This window comes from Rhinopithecus bieti, unplaced genomic scaffold, assembly GCF_001698545.2.
Source record: "Rhinopithecus bieti isolate Rb0 unplaced genomic scaffold, ASM169854v2 scaffold_15136, whole genome shotgun sequence".
NCBI classification, from domain to species: Eukaryota; Metazoa; Chordata; class Mammalia; order Primates; family Cercopithecidae; genus Rhinopithecus; species Rhinopithecus bieti.
In genome coordinates, this window is record NW_016808217.1 from 1,161,110 (window position 1) to 1,186,409 (window position 25,300).

Consider the following 25,300-nt stretch of genomic DNA (forward strand, 5'->3'; position numbering starts at 1 on the left):
TAAATCTATAATCTATATAAATATAGATATTGATAAAAATATTTAAATATAGAATATAGCCCTTTATAGAAAAACTTTGTGCCAACTTCTGCTTTAGAGCATGAACCTTTCAAAAAATGATGTTTATAATTCTTTTTAAATTGCACAAAGTATGTTGTATTTTACAACAAAATACACTTACTTAAAACAAAACAAAACCAAGAGAAAAAAAAAAGAACTCTGTAGCTAAAACTCTCAGGAGTCTTCAATGAGAATCCTGAAAAAAACTGATACGGTCTCCCAAGAGGGTTATGTTCCAGTCTTCTCTCTTATGGTTTAAGACTTTACTATGACTTTTATACAGGCCGATCTATCAAAGCCAAATTATCTATGATCACCAAAATATACTCAAAAATAGACCAGGCAGGGTTAAAACATTTGGAGGCCACCCACTAAAAAGATTATGACACCTGCTGTTAGCCTTAAATGAGTAACTGTATGGAGCTGGTCCACCTGCCATTAATGACTGAAAAACTAAACAAAATATATGAAACAATAGCTATGGGACAGTGGGACAAAGGCAGAACAGGACTGTAATTACTGCAATAAGGGAAAACTGGGAAAAGTCTTGCAAAGGCGTCCTCCCTGCACAAGGGAGGAGGAATCCACGGGAGTTTTTGAGATGGAGTCTCACTCTGTTCCCCAGACTGGAGTGCAGTGGCACAATCTCGGCTCACTGCAATCCTCTTCTCCCAGGTTCAAGCGATTCTCCTGCCTCAGCCTCCCCAGTAGCTGGGACTACAGGCATCCTCCACCATGCCTGGCTAATTTTTGTATTTTTAGTAGAGACAGGGTTTCGCCATGTTGGCCTTGAACTCCTGACCTCAGGTGATCCTCCTGCTTCAGCCTTGCAAAGTGCTGGGATTACAGGTAGGAGCCACCGCGCCCGGCCTAGCACAGCAGTATTGAAGGATTGAGGAGACAGCGACTGCAGTTCAGAGAGGCTGAGGCAGCCAGCAGAGTTTGCAAGAGAAAGCACTGGGAGGGAGCTATGCAGATAAAGAGCTCTAGGAATCTGCACTGGGTTCTCCTTGAGTCTGATGATGAATCCTAAAATGCTGAGGAGCAAATACTGACAGCTATAAAGTGAACAACTCCCAGGTTCAGTCTCGTAGGAACTAGGAGAGGGAGACATTCAAATTCCATCCAGCCAGAATAGAGCTATCTCAGTGAACCCTCGGGGCAATCAACAGAGACTCCAGAAGGGCCATGCTTTGTAACAAGGCTAAATTAGCCCTAACATAAAGGCTACACTAGACTTGCCCTAACAAAGCTTAAGGACAAGCCTGGAAAGGATCGGCCTAATCCATAATCACTTAGCTGCCCACCAAACAAACTCCAACACTCTTTAAAAGAGGACAACAGGCCAGCGCGGTGGCTCACACCTGTAATCCCAGGACTTTGGGAGGCTGAGGCAGGCGGATTACCTGAGGTCAGGAGTTTGAGACCAGTCTGGCCAACATGCAGAAACTCCATCTCTACTAAAAATACAAAATTAGCTGGGCGTGGTGGCACATGCCTGTAACCCCAGCTACTTGGAAGGCTGAGACAGGAGAATCGCTTGAACCCGGGAGGTGGAGTTTGCAGTGAGCCAAGATTGCACCATTGCACTCCAACCTGGGCAACAAGAGTGAAACTCCGTCTGAAAAAAAAAAAAAAAAAAAGACAACAAAATCCAAACACTCAACAACATAATACACATACAGATGACAGAATTCACATTCAAGGATATTAAAACAGCTATTATAAACAGGTTCCATATACTCAAGAATGTAAAGAAAACCATATACTCAAGAATGTAAAGAAAAAAATGGACACAATGAAGAAAAAAATGTAAGACTAAAAAAAAAGATTCTACTTAATTCTTTGCTATGTCTTCAACAATTAAAAACAAAATAACTGAAATTTTAAATTCACTAAATGGAATTATCAGATTCGACACCGCAGCAGACAAGATAAATGAACTTAGCAACAGAAATTATTCAAATTGAAGCTAAAGAGTAAAAAGACGGAAAAAAAATCTATGAAGTCCCACTGATTTATGGGACAATATCAACCCATCTAACATACATGAAATGTGAGTCACACAGAAGGAGAAGAGAGCAGAGGAGTAAAAAATATATATTTGAAGAAACAGTAGCAGAAATTTTTCCAAATTTGATTCAAAAAACTATAAGCTGACAGATCTATAAAACTCAAACAACATCAGTCAGGACAAAGAAAATCACACCAAGGCACATCACAAATTGCTCAAATCCTATGCCATTAAAAAGAAAACAAAAGGATCATGCTGCTCCTCTGGCTCCATGTGTAAAATAAAATAAAAACAATTCTACTCCAAAGAAAGCAAATAACTTTTATTTTTTTGAGACGGAGTCTTGCTCTGTTGTCCAGGCTGGAGCATAGTGGTATAGTCTCGACTCACTGCAACCTCCGCCTCCCGGGTTCAAGTGATTCTCCTGCCTCAGCCTCCCGAGTAGCTGGAATTACAGGCGCCTGCCACCACACCCAGCTAATTTTTTGTATTTTTAGTAGAGACAGAGTTTCACCATGTTGGTTTTGTATTTTTAGTAGAGACAGGGTTTCACCATATTGGCCAGGCTGGTCTCGAACTCCTGACCTCGTGATATGCCCGCCTCGGCCTCCCAAAGTGCTGGGATTACAGGCGTAAGCCACTGCACCAGGCCTGCAAATCACATCTTTCTAGATCTTTTTGATTGAACAAATGTAGGTAAAATTCATTAAGTTTAACTTTTCTCATTTTTGTTGAGGCCTTCCTTTGCTGGTATCCCTAGCTTAGTCTATCTACTGAGTAATCAAGCATGACCAAAGTATAAACTACTGGAAAATAACAATATCATAATAAATTTATATACCTTACAGTTCACAAATGTCAAATACTTTAGATTGTATGCTCCTTGAGGTCAGGATCTTTAAATCTTTGCCCATAAATTTCTAGTGCAGTTTCTCATGGAACTTAACTGTCTGAACACACATGAATGAGTCAATCTCATTTCACCCTCAGTACCCTACCGTGGTGTGTAGAACAAGATGAGAAAACAGATGCCTAGAAGGGTTAAATCATTCCCCCAAGAATACTCAAAAGGCACCCCCAGATTAATACCATCACACAGTGTTACCTCAAAGTAGACACAAAAGAAGTTTTAATTTTACTTACTCTGACTTCCCACAAGATCCAAAGCCACACTAGAAGCTGTGTCCATACCAGAGTTGATACAGGCTTGGAAGTTTTTCAAGGAGGAGAGAGCAGACTCTACACCGCTGAAGGAGATGAAACCAGTTGAACCTGAATTTGAACTGGAACGTCCTGGCATCTTGAAATTATTACCTAAGTTTTGAAACACAATGAAACAAGATTCGTAAGTCAGAAAAATAACTGCACAGGAAAATATTAATAAAACTGCTGTAAACATTCATATAAATGTATCCAGTATCTCGTAAGTGCCACACTATTCTGTATATCCCATAGAGAAGACACCAAATCATTGTGCCACCCACCTGGGCCACCAAACAAGCTGGACTCAATATATGGGGAAGGTAAGTGTCCTCAGTTTTTGGAGGGAGATTACCCTCTTCCAAAAGAGTGCTGGATTCTGTGAAGAAGTCAACAACAGCACATTTCTTAAAAGACTACAAGATAAATGGGTTAGAAAAAGTAGACCACTCATATGATGCAATTTTCCAAAGAGAAAAAATACTAATAAAATAGTTTATTAGTAAGCTATTTTGAAAACCTATAATTGTTAAACTATCCAACATATATGCATATTGAATTCTGGAAACTGTAAAAAAAAGAGAAAATCTATATTCCTGCCAGTTCCTCTGGCTTCTTACAGATTAATAGACTTGGTGAGATCCCAGAGTCAGTGAAAGCAGAATTTCTCTATAAACTTGTCTTCTGGCAGCACATCCACTATAACTGTTTCGGTTATTACCTTCATATTTAACACTTCCTAATCTGTATCTTCAACCACAATTTGTTTCAGCTTAGTAAAGCAATGTAAAGCTGCCTACAAAAGGACATCTCTGCTTAATTCAGAAGCCATTTGAAATTCAATCCACTGAAACCAACTAGAAAAGTGGGGAGAATTCACAGTTTTAAAGGGATGGGAGGGCTATTATCAAGGCTGTATGGCAGCAGAAAAAGGGGTATTTTCATGTAATCAGATAGATATAACATGAAGACTGCTAAACATCTCTGAATCTCAGCTTTACCATCTTTAAAATGAGAAGGAATAATCATGGTATGGTATAGCACACAGTACACAATTAATTAGCATTAGAGACTTCCCTTCTGCCCCTCCTAAGTGGGGAACTGTGTAGTATCTCCGGCAGTTCCATCCTCATCATTGCTACCACCTTCATCTCACAGCTGAACTACTATTGTAGTTTCTCCATTATTAGTCCTTTTTAATTAGGTTCATTCATTCATTTCACTCATAAGTATTAAGTACCTACCAAGTCAATCATGAGATCCATTCAAAAATACACAGGATATAAAAAGAGAAGGGTATAGAGACATGTAAGATGCACAGAGATGCATAAGATTTCTAATTTGAAGGTGTTTGTTTACTGCAAACATCCACAGTACAACTCATTATCAATTCAAATATTTAGCATCTCCTTAAGTGCCAGGCACTTCCTTTAGCATGAGAATACCATGGTTTTCAAGATGAGCACTCTTAAGACTTTCCTTTTAAAGCATTATTTTGTTATTCTAATTTGATGAAAACCTATCATGAGCCAGGCACTATCCTGGCCACTAGAAATATTCAGCCTCTGGCCAGGCACGGTGGCTCACACTTGTAATCCCAGCACGTTGGGAGGCTGAAGCAGGAGGATCACCTGAGGTTAGGAGTTTGAGACCAGCATGGCCAACATGGCAAAACCCTGTCTCTACTAAAAATACAAAAATTAGCAGGGCATGATGGCAGGAACCTATAATCCCAACCACTCGGGAAGCTGGGCAGGAGAACCGTATGAACCTGGGAGGCGGAGGTTGCAGCGAGCCGAGATCGCGCCACTGCACTCCAGCCTGGGCAACAGAGCAAGACTCGGTCTCAAAAAAAAAAAAAGGAATATTCAGTCTCTACTTCCAGGGACTCACCACTGAGTAGGAGAGACAGAGATAAAACATAAACTTGATAATTAAAGCAACATGGGAGTTACTGCAAAACTGAGGCACAGATAAGAAAATGCTCAACTTAGCCTTACTGGATCAAAGAAGGGAACATAGAACTGAGTTTAAAGGATAAAGGACGAAGTTTAACAGATGGAAGGGTAATGGAGAAGGGCATTCAGGCAAAGGAAAAGGCAGGTAGGAATGAAGAGCACAAATCATTGCAGAGTACATAACTCAAGACAATACTTGACTTTTCCTGATTCTAATATACTTTTATGACTCCTCTCACTACAAACTTCCAACACTTCCTCCTCTATCCTCACTCTCACTGAAAGATCTCGTTTCCTAATTTCCTGAGGAAACAGAAGCATTCAGAAGAGAGATTTTGCAAGCTCCCACAGCTTACCTCCCCACCTATCAGCATCAGTTCTCATACACTCTGCTTTCCCTCCTGTTAAAATGAATAAACTGTTTCTCCTAGATAAGGCCACCTCTACTCCAATTATCCACTAGATCCTATCCCCCGTTCCCTACTCTAAGACATTCTCCCAGCAATTCTCCCTGCTTTCCTGCATCATTAAATTTTCCCTCTCTACTGAATCATTCCCTTCAGCAAACAAATACACCGTTACTTCTCCCATCTCAAAAATATCCTCCGTCTTTCCTCCCACCTACCCCTCTGGTTATCAGCTCCATTTCCCTACTCAGCCTTAGAGCAAAACTCGTCTGTAGCTTTACCTACATTTGTCTCCAAATCTTCTCCTTCCATTCCCTTTGGAATCCACCCCCACTAGGTTTCCATCTCTACAGCGGTTCCACTTCACTGCAACTGTTCCTGTCAAGGCCACTTGACAAGCCCTAATGTTAAATTCATTATCAATGTCCTAATGTTAAATTCATTATCAACGCCCTAATGTTAAATTCATTATCAATGCTCAGTCCTATCTCCGTTGACCTATCAGCCAGCAGTATGCAACACAATTAATCACTCCCTTCCTGATGCGCTTTCTGCACCTGCCTCCCTTGTTCTTGTTCTCATTCTCCTTTCTGTTTCCTCTCCATCTCCTTGAGCTCCATATGTTGTAGGGCCCCAGGTTCAGAATTCAGGCTTCTTTTTCTTCTCCTTCTATACCCAAATACAGCCCTGCCTCAGAGCTATGCCTTCTTGGTTCCCTTTGCCTCCATACTTGTCCCCTACATATCTACTAGGTCAATTCCCTTACTTCCCTAAGGTTTCCCTTTGAGTATCACCCCATCAGTAAGGCCTTCCCTGGCCATCGGACATAAAATGGCAAGCTCTCCCAATCTCCATCCCCAGGCATTCCCACCCTTCTGCTTCTGCTTTATCTTTCCTCAAGGCAGGTACTGCTGAGAGGTGACAATGTGCTAGCAGCCCTCACTCTCAGCGCCTCCTCGGCCTTGGTGTCCACTCTGGCGGTGCCTGAGGAGCCCTTCAGCCCGCCACGGCACCGTGGGAGCCCCTCTCTGGGTTGGCTGAGGCCAGAGCCGCCTCCCTCTGCTTACCAAGGCGTGGAGGGAGAGGCACGGAACTGCCCGGATCGCGGTGGAGGGACCAGCACTCGCCAGCCCGCGCAAGTTCAGGCAGGTGCGGGAGCAGGCTGGGGGGCCACGCACACAGAGCAGCCGGCTGGCGCAGCAGGCCCGGGGCAGTGAGCTGCTTAGCACCTGGGCCAGCATTTGTGGAGGTTGCCCCTGGTCCCCCAGCAGTGCCGGCCCACTGGCGCTGCACTCAAATTCTCCCCGGGTTTAGCCGCCTCCCCGCAGGGCAGAGCTGGGGACCTGCAGCTCGCTAAGTCTGTGCTTCCTCCCTGCGGTGGGCTCCCCCGAGGTCTGAGCCTCTCTTGGAGGGTAGCGCCTGGTCCCATTGACAGCCCAAGGGCTGAGGAGTGCAGGCGGGCAGCTCCGCCTGCAGCCCCAGTGCAGGATCCACTGGGTGACGCCAGCTGGGCTCCTGAGCCTGATGGGGACTTGGAGAACTTTTATATCTAGCCAGATGATTGTATGTGCACCAATCAGCACTCTGTATCTAGCTAATCTGGTGGGGACTTGGAGAACTTTTATGTCCAGCTAGAGAATCGTAAATACACCAATCAGCACTCTGTGTCTAGCTCAGGGTTTGTAAATACACCAATCAGTACTCTGTGTCTAGTTCAAGGTTTATAAATACACCAATCGGTACTCTGTATCTAGCTAACTCTGTGTCTAGCTAACCTAGTGGGGACTTGGAGAACTTTTCTGTCTAGCACTCTGTGTCTAACTTAAGGATTGTAAACGCACCAATCAGCACTCTGTCAAAACAGACCAATCAGCTCTCTAAAATGAACCAATCAGCAGGATATGGGTGGCGCCAGATAAGGGCTCCGGGAGCCAACAGTTGGCAAGCCGCTTGGGTCCCCTTCCACACTGTGGAAGCTTTGTTCTTTCGCTCTTTGCAATAAATCTTGCTGCTGCTCAGTCTTTGGGTCCACACTGCCTTTATGAGCTGTAACACGCGAAGGTCTGCAGCTTCACTCCTGAAGCCAGCAAGACCACGAACCCACCGAAAAGAACAAACAACTCCAGACGCGCTGCCTTTAAGAGCTGTAACACTCACCACAAAGGTCTGCAGCTTCACTCCTGACAGCGAGACCACCCACCAGGGAAGAAGCTCCAGACACATCTGAACGTCTGAAGGAACAAACTCTGGACACACCATCTTTAAGAACTGTAACACTCACTGCGAGGGTCCGTGGCTTCATTCTTGAAGTCAGTGAGACCAAGAATCCACCAATTCCGGACACACTGTCAAACAACATTCTTGTATTTATTAGGTTTATAGTCTTTAGTCCCCAGTTACACTGTTAAGTTCCTTAAACTTACAGACTTTTTGACTTTTTCTGTTTTGATCACTGCTGTATTCCAAGCACCGTTTAATGCATGGCACATAGTAGCCATTCAACAAAGGCTTGCTGAAGGAAGGAATGAATGGAATACTGTCTGTGTATCTCCAGCACCTAAAATAGTGCATGCCTCCAAAACTGTAGTATAGGTGGCGTGCCCAGGGCTCAGTGCTCTGATCTCTCTTTTCCAACCTCTCCCATCCACCTAGTGTTCCCAGCTAGGCTCATTCCATCTAAATACCATTGGCAAGATCACTCCAGAACTTAAAATGTCCAACACAGAAGGACCACGTTCCTTCCCTCCCGCCCCACCTCTCTCCCAAACCTATTCCTTTTACAACCTGCCCCATCCTACTAAATAGCAACTCCATCCTTCCATTTCTTGGACCAAAAATCTTGCTTCATACTTGATCCTTCTCCTCCTCCCCTCATATTCTATACCAAACTCAACATCGATTTTGCCAGCTCTGTAGTCAAAGTATCTCCAGAATCCAACCACTTTCACCAATTATACTGATAACACTGTGATCCAAACCATCATCTCTTGCCTGAATTACTCCAACAGTCTCCTACCTGGTCTCCCTGCTCTCAGTCTTGCCTCTTCCACCCAATTCTCAACACAGCAGCCAGAGTAAACCCTTGAAAATGTACATAAGATCATGTGACTCCTCTGCTCAAAAAGGAGTAATGGCCAAAGAGCTTCATAATACCTGACAATAGTGGTTCCCCAAATGGCTCCTGACCAAGTGTCGCCAGCATTACCTATGAACTTGTTAGAATGCAAATTCTCAGGCCCCAACAGTCTATGTTTTAACAAGACCTCTATGTAATTCTAACTCTGATGTATCTAGGAGACTTGCAGAGTTAGTGTATTGGAAACATCTGATGGACCCATTAACACAGTGATTGCTGGACCTCACCCTCAGAATTTCTAATTCAGTACATCTGGGAAGGGACCTAAGAATCTGCATTTCTAACAAATTTCCAGGTAATGTAGATTGTGCTGATCCAAGAATCACACTTTGAAGACCACTGTTCTACATTATCTGGCCATTGCTAGTCCTTTAATAACCCAGGCATGCTTCACCTTAAGGTCTTTGAACTTGCTAATAAGACAGAGATGCCAGTAATAAAGACAGAAAAAAGCAGGAAGGGTTGGTCTTAACTCCCTCCTGCCTATATAATAAAATTCAACACAATTAGCACAGTATCCAAAGCTTTCTACAATATAATGCAAACATGTTTTCAAATCAGAGATTCTACTTTTCACCAAGACTTAAAACATACATTTCACATAACCTTAACTATTCGATATTCCAGAATAAATATAACTGCTTTCTACCACAACCCCTTGAAACAGGCTTGGCAGAAAACAAGTTCCATACTAAGAGAATGAACCAAGTACTATGAAGTTGAAAAAAGAAAGTGATTACACAAACTCACTAAGCTACGATGTTCAAGAAAGGAAAGGATTATAGGAACAACAGGGGAGACATAGGCTTCATGGAAACGAAGGCACTTAAGCTGGACCATAAAAGGTATTCAGGGTTTGGAGAGGCCTAAATTATCAGGGAGAGCTGTTCAGATGAAGGAAGCAGTGAGATGAAAAAAGGTCATCTTCCCTTTGCCTGGCACACAGGGACAAAGGAATGGGAAGATAACTGGATTTCATTCTTTGGGAATATAGTGTAGAAGGCCTTAAGTACAGGATAAAGAATCACTCCAGTTGGGTCTAGGGGTCATCAAGGAAATTTGAGCTCTATGTATTTTCAAAACTTTATCTTAAAAATCAAGACCTGAAACAAATATGGCAAAATGTTAAAGATGTTCCAATCTGGGTGATAAAACAAGGATTCTTGTTGTGTTCTTTTCTGGGATTTTACAGTTTCACACCAAAAAAGAAAAAAATACAAATAGGAATAAAAGCCAATGATGATTTTCAAACATTTGCATTTTGGTGAAAAAGACTGCTTGTTTACAATTTCACTGTATTATACCAAACAAGTTGAGACATTTTACACAATATAAATACAAAGATACACAAAAAGATGGAATAATATAAATTCAGAAAACCAGGATCAAAAAACAGAAATTTAAGGGCAAACCAAGCATATGAGAAAGTTATAATGCAGTCATGCACACTTTAGGATTCTACACAGGGGGCCAGGCATGGTGGCTCACACCTGTAATCCCAGCACTTTGGGAGGCCGAGGCAGTCCATCACTAGAAGTCAGGAGTTCAAGACCAGCCCAGCCAACATGGTGAAACTCCATCTCTACTGAAAATACAAAAATTAGCTGTGTGTTAGTGGTAGTGGTAGTGCACACTTGCAGTCCCAGCTTCTCGGGAGGCTGAGGCAGGAGAATTGCTTGAACCCTGGAGGTGGCAGTTGCAGTGAGCTCAGATCACAGAGCAAGACTCCGTATGAAAAAAAAAGGATTCCACACAGTACTATACTTGTAATACACATTGGGTAGTAAGCTTCCTAATAATCAAAATAAAAAGTGGCAGTTACTTTGTCCATTTAAAAAAAAAAAAAAGAACACTAGGAACTCAAGAAAAAATAAAGCTTTCCATGACAATCAAGGCAAGTATGGATCATCATATATGAGATAATGAGTTACACTGAAAAAAATAATCCTCGAAAATATCCTTACAGTAAATGCAATAGCAAACTTCTAGGACTGTTTCTTGAGACTATTTCTCAGGGCAGGCTAAGGACAAAACACTTGTGACAGATACTGCTAGGTGCCCACCAAACTCATTTCCTCTTCAACCCAGTCATATGCCTATATATGCTCCACATTTTGCAGCCTTTCTTGAAGTAAGGTGTGGCCTATGACTGCACCCAAGGCAATGAAATGTGAGCCATTTCCAGGCCTAATCTGCAAAAACCCACTTTCCCATTTGATAGCTTGATGCAGGCAAGCACAGTGACCTTAGTAAAGCTACACACTGATGATAGAGAATTACCAGATGGAAGGAGCTCAAGGCCCTACATCACTGCTTGGAGGAAAACTACTCACCTATCAGGCTCCATGCATGAAAGAAACTTCAACTGGGCAAAGCCATTTAGACTTGTGGGGTTTACTTGTTACAATACTATTAATTAAAAAAACACAAACCTGCAAGGACCAAATGATATAATTCAAGTATTCAGTTTTCTTTCTTTCTTTTTTTTTTTTTGAGATGGAGTTTCGCTCTTGTCCCTCAGGCTGGAGTGCAATGGCGCTACCTTGGCTCACTGCAACCTCCACCTCCAAGGTTCAAGCAATTCTCCTGCCTCAGCGTTCCCAGTAGCTAAGATTACAGGCACCCACCAACATGCCAGGCTAATTTTTGTAGTTTTAGTAGAGGCAGGTTTCACTATGTTTGCCAGGCTGGTCTCAAACTCCTGACCTCAAGTGATCCACCTGTCTTGGCCTCCCAAAGTGCTAGGATTACAAGCATGAGCCACTGCGCCTGGCCTCAGTTTTCTTTCCTTTTTTTTTTTTTTTTGAGACAGGGTCTTGCTCTGTCACCCAGGCTGGAGTGCAGTGACATGATTATGCTCACTACAGCCTCAACCTCCCAGGCTCATGTGATTCTCCCACATTAGCCTCCCAAGTAGCTGGGACCAGAGGTGTGCACCACCACATTTGGCTAATTTTTTTTTTTTTAATTTTTAGTAGAGATGACCATCTCCCTATGTTGCCCAGGCTGGTCTCAAACTCCTGAGCTCAAGCGATCCTCCTGCCTCTGCCTCCCAAAGTGCTGGGATTATAGGCATGAGACACCATGATCAGCAGAAGTATTCTGTTTTCTAGTCGGTCTTGATTCTAGTATAAGTCTAAATTGTCTAGAGCAGCATTGTCCAATAGAACTTTCTGTGATGAAAATGTTCTATAATCTGCACTGTGCAATATGATAGGCACTAGGCACATGCGTACTGACCGCCTAAAATCTGGCTGGAAAGGTGGCTCATGCCTATAATCCCAGCACTTTCGGAGGCCAATGTGGGAGGTTGGCTTGAGCCCAGGAGTTTGAGACCAGCCTGGGCAACAAAGTGAAACCCTGTCTTTACTGAAAATAAAAAAATTAGCTGGATGTGGTGGTGCGGGCCTGTAGTCCCAGTTCCTCAGGAGGAGATGTGGTAGGATCACTTGAGCCAGGCAGTTGAAGCTGCAGTGAGCCATGATCACACCACTGCACTCCAGCCTGGGCAACAGAGCAAGACCCTGTCTCAAAAGAACAAAAAAAAAAAAAAAAAGAAAAGAAAAGAAATGAAAAGACGGCAGGGATTGTTCTCTCTCTCTCTCTCTCCCTATCACGTGAAGACACATAAAGAGAGAAGCCATCTACAAGCCAAGAAGAAAGTCCTCACCAGAATTCAACCATGCCGGCAACCTCACCTTGAACTTCTGGCCTCCAGAATTTCTGTTGTTTAAGCCACCCAGTCTATGGTATTTTGTTATGGTAGCTTGAACAAAGACACAGTATCTATGAAGATTAATGCAATCCAGTATAAATGGAAAGTATATACCAAACAGTAGTTGTCACTATTTGGTTGAATGCAAAACTCACATTACTTGAGTGAAACTTCACTCTTGCAGAGGACCAAGGAAAACATGATCATGCTTTTCTGTAATTCTGGAGTAGGGAAAAGATTAAGACTGAGATTGAATTGAAAAGCAAAGACAATGGATGGTGCAGAAAGATGGAATAGACATACTTTTCTCAATTCCTCCCAATAAATACAGCTAAGTACAAGTCAAAGACAACTCCTTTCTCTGACTCTAACAGCACCCTCTTTGATATAATTATAGCCTTTGGCAGTAACTCTACTTTGTTAGTGACTATCTTGCAAGATGTTCGCAGTGCTTCATAAACAGCAAGTGCTCTGAAAATAGTCAATAAATGAATAAACTGTCTGCTTCGGTCAGATGCACAGCTCTCGTGTTTCCTTCTCCCCTTCATAATATTCTTGAGCTCAGCTCCAGACTTTGTTCAGGCTGGGCGTGGTGGCTCATGCCTATAATCCCAGCACTTTGAAAGGGCAAAGCAGGAAGATTGCTTGAGGCCAGGAGCTCAAGACCAGCCTGGGCAACACAGCAAAACCCCATCTCAAAAAAAAAAAAAAAAAATTTAAACTTACACAGACATGGTGGCTTGCACCTATTGTCTTAGCCTCTTGGGAGGCTGAGGTGGGAGGACCCCTTGGGTCCAGGAGTCCAAGGCTGCAGTAAGCTATGATCATGCTACTGCACTCGAGCCTGGGCGATAAGAGACGCTGTCTTCCAAAAGGAAAAAAAGGACTTTGTTCATCCTGCTCCCACCGTGAGAAAACCATCTCTTCAGTTTTCTTTCATTTATTTATTTTTTGAGACAGTTTTGCTCTGTCGTCCAAGCTGGAGTGCAGTGGCATGATCTCGGCTCACCTCAACCTCTGCTTCCTGGGTTCAAGGGATTCTCCTGCCTCAGCCTCCTGAGTAGCTGGGATTACAGGTGTGCGCCAGAACACACTGGTTATTTTATTTATTTATTTATTTATTTATTTATTTATTTATTTATTGTATTTTTAGTAGAGACAGGGTTTCGCTGTGTTGACCAGGTTAGTCTCAAACACCCGACCTCAAGTGATCTGCCCTCCTTGGCCTCCCAAAGTGCTGGGATTAAAGGTGTGAGCCACCGCGCCAGGCTCTTTCTTCAGTTTTCTATCTGCCCACATCTTACCCATATGCTAAAGTCTGAATGTTTGTGTCACCCAAAATTTATATGTTGAAATCCTAACTCCCAAGGTGATGGTATGAGGAGGTGGGGCCTTTTGGGAAGTGATTAGGCCCACTTTCATGAGTAAAATTAGTGCCCTTTTAGAAGATGCTCCAGAGAGCTGCTTTGCCATTCCACCATGTGAGGACACAGCAAGAAGCCACCTATGAACCAGGAAACAGGCCCTTGCCAGACACCAAATCTGCTGGCACCCTGACCTTGGACTTTCCAGCCTCCAGAACTGTGAGAAATAAATTTCCATTGTTCACAAACTACCTAGTTTATGGCATTTTGTTATAGAAGCCCACACTGACTAAGACACCATCTTTCATGGCTTGGTTTAAGTGGTTCTCAACCAAGAAAGATTTTACCCCTCTCCCAAGGGACATGTAGCAATATCTGTAGACATTATGGTTGGCATCTAGTGGGCAGAGGCCAGGGATACTCTCAAACATCCTACAATACACAGGACAGCCCTCACCCCCACCCCACAGGAAAAAATTATCTGGCCTAAAATGTCAATAGCGCATCAGTTGAGAATAACTGGTTTAAATCAATCTCTCTTGGATCCCTTCCCATGTAATAACACTGATCTTTTCCTCCCAGTACCTATGATCTCCAAGAAAGTTTAGAATAAGTTGTGCATTTCCTGAGATTTTTCTCTGCATGTTATTTATAGACAATATGCTGACTTCCTTTAAATCCTTGGAAGCCTTGTACAAGTCAGCCAGAGCTGCCTCTCCTTTTTCAACATGCAAGGATATACCCTTCTCTCTGAATCCTTCTCATACAATTGCTTGTTCCCTCCCTCATGCTACCATTATTCCTATCACATGCACATGTACACAACACACTCCCATTATGAAACTCATCACAACTATTTGCTCACATGTCTGCAGCTTCTTTACACTGAAAGCTCCTTAAACTAGAACACTGACATATTCTATTGCATAAAAGCAGTTCCTCACACAATATAGGGGACCAATAAAGATTTGGCGGGTTACAAAAATAACAACAGACATCATCATTTCTCGGTCACCTACAGAATGCCATAAACTGGTGTCCCGGCACTTCATTCTCCTTATCGCTAATTCTCACTGCAATCTACATAAGTGAAGAGGAAACTGAGGTCCAGAGAGTTTATTCAAACGACCTTCCCATGGCCTTACTTTTAAAGTCAGTTCAAACCAGATCTATTTGGATCAAAAATTCGTGATCTTGCCCTTACACACTTGGGGCTAACGGATGGAGAGATGGCGCCTCGGACAGGAGGGTAAACTGTTCCAGACTCACTACTGTGGCGTGAAAAGGGCCACAACCATAATCCACGTTGACGAATCCCCGGCTCGGGGTCCCCGTGGAGTGTCCCTGAGGGAGGCGACAATTCCCGCCACCTTCCCCATTGCCGTCCCCCGCTTCTTCCCTACCTGGTTGTCCGAGTTGTCTCCGTCTGGTGGCACCCCAACTTCCCCTACCTGTACCCACCTCCTTTCCTCAGCCCCCTTCGCCTGTAGCTGAAAAGTGAGCGCGGGCTCTTGCGTCATCAGCCGTCGCCGGCGAGTGGTCACATGATGCCCCTCTCTGCTCCCCGCCGCTTCGGTCATGTGACCGTCTGGGAAGTCAGGGGCGGAAGCCGGGCTCTGACCCGTTCCAGGTCCGGGACTGGGGATAGAAGAAGACCGCCGCCGTGAGGGAGGGGTGGAACCAGGGTGCCGACTCCGCGCGCAACCTCCTTCCCTGCGCGTGCGCCGCTGGCGCGGCCCGGCTGACAGGTGAGTGGGGTGGGATGAGCGCGCCCCATTTTTGCATGGCCCCCTTCACCTCCCCGCTGGGCCGCGCTGGCCACGGGGAGGTCTCCAGCGTCGCGTGCAGCCTGGATGGGGGACTCGGGATGGAGGGCTTAGGGGCTTTCTCGGGCAGCGGCTGCAGTCCAGCTCTTCGTCTCCGCTTAGGGGGAAATCATTTTGCACACCCTTTCCTCGCTTTAGGAAGCACCGTTCAGCCGGCTGCTTGGTCCGAATCTCATCCTTCCAAGTTTCTGGGAACACTGCTGTGTGGATGTCGTCGTTATTTCTCTCTTTGCTTTTGAGAAAACTGAAAGGCTAGTAGTGAGGACTTTTACAGCCTGACGGACCTGGATTTGCATTCTAGTTATGCCATGGGCTGTGAGTTTGGGCAAGTCATTGCTGTTCGCTGCGTCTTAATGCCTTCACATGTGCTGATGCCAAAATCCTTTGCATTTTGGGGGGGAAAAAATGTTCCCAAGGCCCTGATTCCTCTATGATCGGACAGGAAAAAGAAAAAAAGTCACAGAGTCATAGAACTGGGTCTCCTGATTGCAAGCGCATGGAGCTCCCTCAAACATAGGTGAAGGGTAGTGAGGGAGAAGTTTTCCTGTCTTTGTGCACAACAAGGGACACCTTCTCTAATTGTCCTCCACCTGCCTTTCCCAGGATTTCAGGTTCAGCCTCATTTCAGAACTTTTCTGGAAAACGTATGTAGCTTGCATTTATTTTGATCAACAACCATTATATTTTGTTTGTGATAATGGATTTGTGGAGATCAGTGCTTCCTTTATGGAACTGAGGTTTTGTGAAAGGCTAAATATAGACCTGCCTTCTTTTGTCCTCTGAAGAGGGTAAACAGTGTTTGTCCACGACAATTCGATTTCCTTAAGAAATATTTTTCTGCACTCTGGGTAATTGGTATAATGATGCCATGCCTCATTCTTGAAAGCATGTCTTTTGATTAGGATTACTTCCCAAACTGAAAATCACAGTTCCACGCCAAATTCTTAAAAATGAAGTTACTGGCGCTTGTAAAAGAAAATAAGAAAATATAGTGGGATCTCTGGATTTCATGCCGATAGTAATACAACCTGTATTGAGAGAGCTGATCTTCAAGTTTTGTTAATCCCTAGCATGAAGAGAACCTCTGAAAGGATAATTTACCATAGCTTCTTCAGAGTTGATTTGGACCTAATTCTAAAGTGGTTTTTTAAGACTTAACTGAGTCTTAACACTTTGTAAAGCCATCTACATACCTCTTAGCTGCAACTTGATTAGGCATTTTTAATGATGGTTCTTAGATTCTGTTCTTCAGGACCAGTCCTTCAGCCAACGAGGGGGCTATTTAATACTCTAGCCAAATTATATTTGTGCAAATTATGGAAATTCCATTTGTTACATGGAAAATGTAACTAGTCCAGGTTAGGAGGTCTAGTACATAAAATGTAGCTAAGTGATTTCCTTCTTTCATTTAATCTTGTTTTAACTTCTTCCATCTTCAAAAACTTAGCAGGAGATGCTTGCATTATTAGAAATAGAAAACACAAGTGCCCTTCATGGAGCCAAACAGATTACAAGCAGTGAGTTCATTTCACTAAAAGTATATTAAATATAACGTATTTTGCTTTTGCATTAAAAATTTAATATAAAGTTTATATATTGAATTTTAGAAAGGCGATTTACGTAGGTAATAAAGACCCATAATATTTGTTTTACTATTGCCAAACATATTTCATTATTATTATCCTCATGTTCTTTTAAAGTTGTCTACTGTGTAATTCTTGAGTAAGGACCTAAGGATTAAAATGAGAGATTTACACACGAAAGTCTTGATTTCTGTCGTTATCCCAGACTGAAGCTTCCCTGAATGTGTGCATGCAGGTGCTGAGTCTGTCTGTCCTTCTGTATGTTGGGAGAGAGTAGAGTAAAGGGCAGGTAATGTTACTTTGCTTTAAGATGTTTTTCCCAGGTGTACATTGTTGCCCTGTCATGGTATCCAAAATTGGGTAGCTCTTGGGCCTGTTAATCATAGCTTGCCCTCCTCTTCATGAGTCTAGAGCAAGCTTGTCTAGCCTGAGGCCCACAGAATGGCTTTGAATGTGGCCCAAGACAAATTTGTAAATTTGCTTAAAACATGAGTTTGTGTGTGTGTGTGTGTGTGTGGTTTTTTTTTAAGCTTATCAGCTATTTTTGGTGTTAGTGTATTTTATGTGTGGCTCAGGACAATTTTTCTTCCAATATGGCCCAGGGAAGACAAAGATTGGACACTCCTGATGTAAAGTTTCATCCTACTTAGACCTTCTGGGTTAGTTTGGTGGTCTTCAGAGGGCTTTAGGAGGCGACTGCTTTGCCCATTGTCCATTATTTCCCTTTTTCCTCTCTCCTTTCCCAAGCCAGACCATATCCATGGAGAAATTGCAATGAAATTATCTGAAATTCAGCCTATTAGAGACCAGTGTGGTTTAACAAGCAAGTATCACAGAAGAAACTAAAAGAACTTGTTAATAATGTATGCCTTAATGTGTATCAGAGGGTACCTTCATGAGAGTTCTAGACAGCTGTAGTGGCTTCTTGGCTCTCAGACCCAATCCAGTCTACTTCTTCTGTTTCTGCCCCTAGCTGACTCTACTCCAGCCACTTTAGGCACCTTGCTGGTCATCTAGCACATTCCTGCCCTGGGGCCTTTGCACTTACTTGTAACCACTGCTTGGAATGCCATTCTCAGGATCATTATCTATTGCTGCATAATAAACTGTGCCAAAACCTAGTGGCTTAAGACAATAAGCTTTATAGTATCTATGGTCAGGAGGGTAGGGCATAGCTGGCTGCCTTTGGCTCTGGGGCTTTTAGAACATTGCAGTCAAGCTGGGAACAAGGGACTATGGTCTTATCTGAAGGCTGGACTGGGATTATAGGGATCTACTTTCAAGTTCACTCAGGTGGTTTTTGGCAAGGCTGAATTCCTTCTCATACGGGCTCCTGCACAGGGCTGTATCACACCATGACACCTTGCTTCCCCTGGACTAGCAAGCTAGAGAGGATGACCAAGCCAGGAGTTAGTCTTTTCAGTTTCTAATCTCAGAAGTGGTATCTTTCATTTCTATCCTATTTTTTTCCTTTCCTTTCCTTTTGTTTTTTGTTTTGTTTTGTTTTGTTTTTGAGATGAAGTCTTACTCTGTTACCCAGGCTGGAGTGCAGTGGTGCTATCTCGGCTCACTGCAAGCTCCGCCTCCTGGGTTCAAGCGATTCTTCTGCCTCAGCCTCCCAAGTAGCTGGGATTACAGGTGCATGCCACCATGCCCAGCTAATTTTTGTATTTTTAATAGAGACAGGGTTTCACCATGTTGGCCAGGCTGGTCTTGAACTCCTAACCTCAGGTGATCCGCCTGCCTCAGCATCTCAAAGTGCTAGGATTACAGGAATGAGCCAGCACACCTGGCCCTATTCTCCTCTTTAGGAGGGAGTCAGTAAGTCAGCTTATACTCAAGGGAAGGAAACTACATAGGACATGAATACCAGGAGGCAGAGATCATTAGGGGCCACTTTAGAAGCTGCTGACCCTACCCAGATATCCATACTGGTTGCTGTCTCATTTCCTTCTGACTTCTGCCCAAGGTGCTCTATGGAAACTAGCATATGCTCCATCCTTTATTATGCTTTTTCTTCACAGCATTTATCACAGCCTGATATATAAAGCTCACTTTCATAAATGTCAAGATATATTTGCAATCAAAACTTTTCTTCTCCTTTTACTAAATGTTTTCCCATGTTTTGTAATCACTCGCATTTTTCAGACATGAACTATTCTTAATAGCAAGAATCTCCTATACTTGACATGTGAGAAAATCCTTTTTTTTTTTTTTTTTTTTTGAGACAAGATGTTACTCTCGCCCAGGCAGGAGTGCAGTGGCGCGATCACGGCTCACTGCAACCTCAACCTCCAGGGCTCAAACAATCCTCCCACCTCAGCCTCCCTTGTCACTGGGACTACAGGCACACACCACCATACCTGACTAATATTCTTTTGATTTTTAGTAGAGACAAGGTCTCGCTATTATTGCCCAGACTGGTCTTGAACTCTTGAGTTCAAGCATTCCTCCTACCTTGGCCTTCCAAAGTGCTAGGATCACAGGTGTGAGCCACTGTTGCCAGGCCTAAAAACATTTCTAAAGATTGTTCCCTCACCTACTTGTTGTTCCCTCACCGACTTCTAGTGGTTTTTAGGACATAGCTCTCTTTTTCCAAAGATAAGATGAATGGTACAATTCCTATAAGGAAAGTGTAATAATCAGTGGAAGCAGAGAGCTGAAAAGCTGGGGATTGGAGGAAAACGCAGTAGTACAATACAGAAATAGCTACATGCACATTGTTATACAAAAGCAATGACTATATTGCACAGCATTATAGAAAATGAAATACCACAGTAACAACATCAGCATGCTGTTTAAATTGACAACTCGTACTGTTAGTCCTCAAAACTGAATCTCAGCACTATGGCAAACTACCCCAAGGCTTATTTGCCCAAAACAATACCATATTTTAAAAATTTATCATGATCCTGTGGGTTAGGAATTGGGAAAAGGCACAGAGAGCTTGGCTGGCTGCAGAAGCCGAATAGCCTCTTCCCTTCTATGTCTAGCACTTCAACTAGGAAGATTTCAAGAGCTGGGGGCTGCGTGGACCAGGTCAACCCAAGTCACACGTCGGCGCTTCGGTTTCTGCTGTCTGCTGGCTTTCTTCATTCTCTTCTGTGTCAGGACTTTTCCCTCTCAGCATGATCTTTCCTCTTTGTAACTCCTGTGATCTCTCTAGCAAGATACCCAGACATCTGACATGGCAGCTTCGGACACCCGAAGAGAGCAAAAGGAGATACTGCCAGGCCTTCTCAAGGCTTAGGCCTAGAATTGGTAGAGAGTTACTTCTACAGTATTCTTTGGGTTGAAGGAAGGAAGATATAAACTGTTATGAGCTGAGTTGAGTCCCCCAAAATTTCTATGTTGAATTCCTAACACTCAGTACCTCAGAATGTGACTGTATTTGGGGACAGGATTTTTAAGGAGGTGATTAAGTTAAAATGAAACCACTAGGATGGGCTCCAATCCAATATGACTAGTATCTTTCTAAGAAGAGGAACTTTGGGCGCATACATTTTAAGAAGAGCAACTTTGGACACAGAAATTTACAAAGGAGGGCCAGGCTTGGTAGCTCATGCCTGTACCCCAGCACTTTGGGAGGCTGAGATGGGAGGATCGCTTGAGCCCAGGAATTTGAGACTTCCCTGGGCAACATAGTGAGACCTCCATCTCTATAAAAAGAAATGAACAATGGGGAGGCCATGTGACGACACAGGAAGAAAATAGCCTGCTACAAGCCAATGAGAGAAGCCTGAGAAGAAAACAGTCCTACCAACACCTTGATCTTGAATTTCTTGCCTCCAGAATTGTGACAAAATAAATTTGGTTAAGTCACCCTGTCTGTGGTGCTTTGTTATGGCAGCCCAGCAAACTAATAAACAAACGCAATCCAGACTCATTGAGAGGGAAAATAAGGTTCAGCCCTTCACTTAAGGTGCTGTATGTGCTGACTTAATGGCAAGGAATTGTTGGGAGTCATCTTTGGAAACCAGTTACCACATTATTAAAATCAGATTGCTTTCCTAGCCCCTAGAACTAAGAAAAATGATTGTTGCAGGGGAAGGCACACAGACCTGAACAAGAAGGTACTCAGGTCTGTGTGCAGAGGGGGAATGTAAGAAGTAGTAGCCTAATAAGACAAATTACCTACTTCAAGAACTTTCTGAAACCTCATCAAGTCCGAGGAGTTATTTCATTTGTGTAAGTCTTGCTTCCTTCTCCAGTCACCCTTTGCCTTCCACCATCTGCTCACCCCTGCTCTCTGCACTGGCTGTAGGAGGAAGCTAGTGGGAAGGAAAGGGACGGGTCAGGAAGCAGTTTTGTCGAGAGTCTCTGTGTTACAGAAGATGCTTAGAAGGCACAGCCTGGGTAGTGACATGCTCAAAGACTTTTATGTGTATAGGAAAACATCACATGTATGTTTTGTTGATTGGTTGGTTTTCATTCCTGATGACATCTTTTTTTCCCTTTTCCTTTTTACTTGGCTCCCGCCTCCCCTTCTCTCCCTGTTCTCTCTTTGACAGCTTGTGAGATCCCTTTGCATGTTTTAGAAATCAACCCTGTGTCTGCCGTTTGGATTTCAAATCCATCTTCTAAGTCATTTACCATAGAAAAGTTTTTAAGTGTTACATACTAAAATAGGTCATTCCTTTTAGATTCTAGGTTTCTTTCTGTAGCCCTGAATTCCTAGATATCACTTTACTAAAGATCACCCACTATAAGAATACCTGTCCCATTAGAACACCTAGTAAATGCTCCATACTGACAATTAAATGTATGTTACACTTCTTATTTCTTTATTGTAATGACATACTCAAGCCCTTCATCTCTCTGATATTTTTTTTCTTCAGGGCTTCTCTCTCTAACAGTATAGAAGGCAGCTAGAGAGGACAGACATCATCTCTTCCAATCCTAGTATTGTTATTCAGGCACTCCTTTTACTTGTCAATGCCAAGGAATGAGTTCAGCACAAAGGGCACAAAGATAAATACTGTTAATTTCCTGTTTACTTGCTGCGGTTTTCCACAAGACCAGTCATTCTCTACTATTTTAATGATCCTGGCTTCACATCAGAATCATCCGGGGAGATTCTTAAAAACAGAGATACTTAGGACTACCTCTAACCTACTTACCAGACTCTTAAAATGCTAGGTGATTCCCTTATGCAGCCAGGCTTGAGAACCACTGGACTAGAAGGTGAGTTGTCTAAACGTCTTCATATCCAGCCTGGCAAAGAGATATTCAGCAAGGAGTGGTTGGGTAAAGATAAATCCTTGCCTTCAAGAATTTTCAGAATGAGCTGTAAGCAACAATAATATTCAGTATGCTAAGTGATCTAACCATCCTCAGAGAGTACATTGGAATACAAGGGAAACAAGTAATGGATTCTGCTAACAGTACTAGACACCTGAGTGCTGAATTTTGTGAGACTTTTGGACCAGTTTGATTTAGTATTTATAAATTATCTTCACAGAATTTTGTAGAACTTAGCATCTGTAATTTTAAAAGGAATCTTGGACATGTTCATAGCTTAAGCTTGCAGTTCCATTTCTGGGAAATAATTGGACAAATGCCTCAAAATGATGTGCAAGGATTTGTCTCTGAGCTCTCTTTATAGTGTTTGAAATTATTTGCTAATACATCGAGTAGTAGGAGATAGCTTGTATAATTAGGGTACATTGGAACCACACGTGCCCAGTGGTTCCTTCTCCCTAGCTCAGAGATGAGCCGTATCGTTATCTTTTTCCCAAGAGAAGTGACTAACATGTTGAAGAAGAGGCGAAGAGTGTTAACCTAGCAAAGCCCCTCCACATGGAAAATATGGAGAGTGGCAGATAAACACCCTTTCCCCTATAAAGGAACTCATTATTTCTTACAATTTTTTTAGTGAGTTTGGGAGAAAAATGTGTTTCTTATGTGTACACATGTGCTTCCTTAAACAAATTGAGATTTTCACACTTTTTTTGGGGATACAGGTTCTTTAATGGAGCAGCCAATCTCTCTGCACACCTGGTTTCATCTAATAATCTACAGACACCAGCGCTGAGGCCAGTTAATCATCCCCAGTGTCCACGCACAGAATAGTTGGTCCTCCTCACAATGTTGGACTTTCTAGCCGAGAACAACCTCTGTGGCCAAGCAATCCTAAGGATTGTTTCCTGTGGTAATGCCATCATTGCTGAACTTTTGAGGCTCTCTGAGTTTATTCCTGCTGTGTTCAGGTTAAAAGACAGAGCTGATCAACAGAAATATGGAGATATCATATTTGATTTCAGCTATTTTAAGGTAATCTTCCTCAATAGCTTTTTTATTTGTTGTCTTTTCTACAAAAGCATGTTTTCTCTGGGAACCATGAAACTCTGTAAGGTTAAGTAATTATGGAAAAAGCTAAAGAGAAAAGCTTCTGGCCTAAATGTAATATTAGCTACTAACTTGAAAATAAGTTGAAGGTGTTATGTGAAAGCCCTAACACAATATAATTGTATTTTTAAAACGTAACTTTGACATTTCACACTGAAAGGCCCCCTACTTAAAAGCATGCTAATCTTGGGTCCAATTCAAATTCATTTCTCTCAAAGGGATTTTACATCTAGGCTTCTATTATCTTCATTACTTTCTGTTGCTCTGCTTTAAGTTTAGGATGTTTAAGAACATAAGAACAAGTTTTTAAAAGACTATTTGGAAATTGTCACCAACAAGTATGCTTTTCTTGACATTTCACGTGTTTTTTTTCTTAGGGTCCGGAATTATGGGAAAGCAAACTGGACTGTAAGCCAGAGCTACAGGATTTAGATGAAGAATTTCGTGAAAACAACATAGAAATTGTGACCAGATTTTATTTAGCATTTCAAAGTGTGCATAAATATATTGTAGACTTAAACAGGTATTAATCAATTTAGTAACAGCTTATTCTGGTGGTAAATAGTGGAGAGGGAAAAGGACACACAACGACGTGTAAATGTCTCTGAGCTACTATAAAATTTCCTAATTTAGTGTATACCGTATACAGTTGTCCTTTCCTTCCTGTGGCACTGGTCATCTTAAGAATTTTAAAATTTTACTGTAATGTCCCTCTCTTCTGAGGTGTCATAATAAACTTAGTTTATACTAAGTCATATAGTTTCCAATCCTGTTATTTATTATCATATTCTAGTGTATTATATGTGAAAAGTGGGAAAAGAACTTATTTTATGGTGAACTTTCTGCCCCTTGTACAGTTCTTAAGAATTCATTACTCATTGACTTTTAAACTAGATATTCCATGTTTTTCTGCCTTTACTCCTAGATACTTGTAATTCACAAATCAGGACTCAGGAATATTTATTTTACTTGGAACAGCCATAAATATCAAACTGTGGCCCTAAATCAGTTTATAAGACTAAGAGCATGAAGGACCATGAACTAGTGGAAGGCCAGAATGCCTGGCATCTTGCCTTATCTTCTAAAAGTCTTTCCTTCTTTAAAGATGTTAAAGTTTCTATTATAAATTAATAACTTGCTCTGGGATTTTATTTCTAGATATCTAGATGATCTCAATGAAGGGGTTTATATTCAGCAAACCTTAGAAACTGTGCTTCTCAACGAAGATGGAAAACAACTTCTAGTAAGTAATAGTGATTGTTTAAAATGAAATTCAAGAATATCAAACATAGTGTCACTTTTTTTTCTTCTAAGTCATAAATATAAACGAAATACCATCTTTAAAGAGAAGCAAAATGAGCTTTTAATTATCTTCTAACTGGCAGGTCCCTATCTGAGTTTGGAACATAGACTTGGAACAGAATTTAAAACAATTAAAAGTTATGTGGATGTTATGAGCCTCCTCAGTGTAAGAATTCTGTCTTCTTTACTTTTTGCATCCCCGCCATCTGTCCTGGTACCTAGTACATACTGACCATTTAAGAAATGCATATTGAATAAGTGAATGACTTTATGGTGAAGTGAGTGACTTTATGATGAATAGGATGCTATTTTGGTGTCCCAAGCAAAATAGCCAAAATAGGCCAACTGAAAGATTATCACTGAATTAAAATCTTTTCACATAAACTT

The 25,300-nt window shown here is 42.3% G+C and overlaps 2 protein-coding genes across 4 annotated transcripts in view; one reads left to right on the forward strand and one right to left on the reverse strand.

Annotated features, from left to right (window-relative positions):
- The window catches only part of NSMCE2 (NSE2 SUMO ligase component of SMC5/6 complex), a 287,707-nt gene extending 272,311 nt beyond the window's left edge, over window positions 1-15,396 (reverse strand). Inside the window, exons 1-2 of one of the 3 annotated variants that reach the window (XM_017885936.1) lie at window positions 15,258-15,377; window positions 3,218-3,388 (exon numbers count right to left, since the gene is read on the reverse strand). In XM_017885936.1, the coding sequence (XP_017741425.1) occupies window positions 3,218-3,374 (157 nt within the window). In that variant the 5' untranslated portion in view covers window positions 3,375-3,388; window positions 15,258-15,377. Of the gene's footprint in view, window positions 1-3,217; window positions 3,389-15,257 lie in introns of all 3 variants that reach the window. The other 2 variants (XM_017885935.1, XM_017885934.1) reach the window with 2 other exon arrangements.
- WASHC5 (WASH complex subunit 5) overlaps window positions 15,376-25,300 on the forward strand; it is a 66,460-nt gene continuing 56,535 nt past the window's right edge. Inside the window, exons 1-4 of the mRNA XM_017885933.1 lie at window positions 15,376-15,602; window positions 23,227-23,536; window positions 23,989-24,134; window positions 24,770-24,854. Coding sequence (XP_017741422.1) covers window positions 23,351-23,536; window positions 23,989-24,134; window positions 24,770-24,854 — 417 coding nt within the window. The 5' untranslated portion in view covers window positions 15,376-15,602; window positions 23,227-23,350. The remainder of the gene's footprint in view (window positions 15,603-23,226; window positions 23,537-23,988; window positions 24,135-24,769; window positions 24,855-25,300) is intronic.